This window comes from Anneissia japonica, unplaced genomic scaffold (genome assembly GCF_011630105.1).
Source record: "Anneissia japonica isolate Jap-2015-1 unplaced genomic scaffold, ASM1163010v1 scaffold1594_len1068242_cov183, whole genome shotgun sequence".
NCBI classification, from domain to species: domain Eukaryota; kingdom Metazoa; phylum Echinodermata; class Crinoidea; order Comatulida; family Comatulidae; genus Anneissia; species Anneissia japonica.
The window spans coordinates 150792-152360 of record NW_022722535.1 but is presented as its reverse complement, the minus strand read 5'-3'; the positions used below and the strand labels follow the sequence as shown (position 1 = coordinate 152360).

General features: G+C 33.0%; 1 protein-coding gene across 2 annotated transcripts in view; it reads right to left on the bottom strand.

Moving 5' to 3' along the window:
* LOC117111937 (deleted in malignant brain tumors 1 protein-like) overlaps window positions 1-1569 on the bottom strand; it is a 21677-nt gene that overhangs the window by 5391 nt on the left and 14717 nt on the right. For both annotated transcript variants that reach the window (XM_033254984.1, XM_033254985.1), the window contains exon 5: window positions 494-868. In XM_033254984.1, coding sequence (XP_033110875.1) covers window positions 494-868 — 375 coding nt within the window. The remainder of the gene's footprint in view (window positions 1-493; window positions 869-1569) is intronic.

The following is a 1569-nucleotide window of genomic DNA, read 5'->3' as shown; positions in this document are numbered from 1 at the left end:
TATATATACTACGAATGCAACCGGAGGCAATACAAGGTGACTTTTGGAATATATACATATTACGTATTAATGTTCAAATTCATTTTTCTTATGTGAATAACTCACGCTAAATCACGCCTGATGAATCTGCTGATAACACGGTAAAGATAAAGTTATCAAATTTTCCCATGACTTTTCATTGTATAATAATATTTTGTATAAAAACCGCTTAATTGGGTTTGGCCATAGTGTTAAAAGATACACTTTTCTAGTTTCGTGCCCGAAAAATTGTCCTCTTAATAGGGATGCCCTAAAGGAGGGGTTCTGGTGTACAATATTTTTAAACCTTTAAATCATTCATCTCATAAATGCAAAACACAATTAATAATACATAAATGATATGTCATTCTACTTATCTCATGTAGACATCCTTTAATGCTATTTTTGTATACTGAAATCGATAATAGGCCTATTATAATAAGAAATTTCGAAATACCATTTAAGTTATACCTACCCTGGTTTTCATGACACACGCCCCCACTGATAAAGATATCATCAATAGCAATATCACCTGTGTAGGTATTGCCAGCCACGGCATCAAAATACACATAATTGTTTACGTCATCATAATGGTAGTAGTCGTTTCTGAAATTAGTGTACCCATAGTGCCATTTGTCGCCTTGGCTTCCTTGCCTGAACCAGTTAGAAACACTAGCATAATAGGTAAAGTGATACCACAATTTCAGTTCGTTTATGCTTGCCCCGTACATGTGGTAGTAAAACTGCACACAGAAGTCCGTCCATTTACTCTGTAGAGTAGGACTTATGATGCGTGCTTTATCGCCATATGTGTGTGTTGATGATGTCTCTATATATAAATAGAAATCATCTGAAAAGCAAAGATGAATAATAAATTCACAATAATAGCATATCATTATAGAAGTCCAATTTTACCCTCCACTATTTCGTAATCATTTGTGAAACAAATTCAAGCCTATCGCTACTTACCGTAAAACCTCGAATTGAAGCCCTGGGCTTTTTTTTTTCTTTTTGAAATTTAAATGGGCTTCTTTTCGAGGCTAGTTATGCAAAGTAAAGAGGGATTAGGGAATCTTTTTTCAATATGAATGCTGTAAATTTTGGGAATTACTATTATAAAACAATAAATATATATGGCACCTTTCATCTATATGGTGGCAAGGTTGTATCCAATGCAATTATGAAACAACTCTAACCATAGGAGAGATATTTTGGACTACCTGACGTGTTATCGTACCAAATACTCAATACGTCCCTAAATAAAAGTGATTATCGTACCGAATACTGAAAACACGTCAGGTAGGGCAAAACATCATTCTTATGATATTTGCACACAGGCTTGGTAAATGGTCACTTTAGTTGCTAAAGGCAACTTGTTGTTAGTCCAGTCCAAGCACGTTCAGTCAGTTTACCAAAAGCAGTGGCAGCTCCTATGAGATTGTTCAGCTCTTCATCTAGAGAGATATTAAATGATATTTTAATAATAATAATAATAATAATAATAATAATAATAATAATAATAATAATAATAATAATAATAATAATAATAAT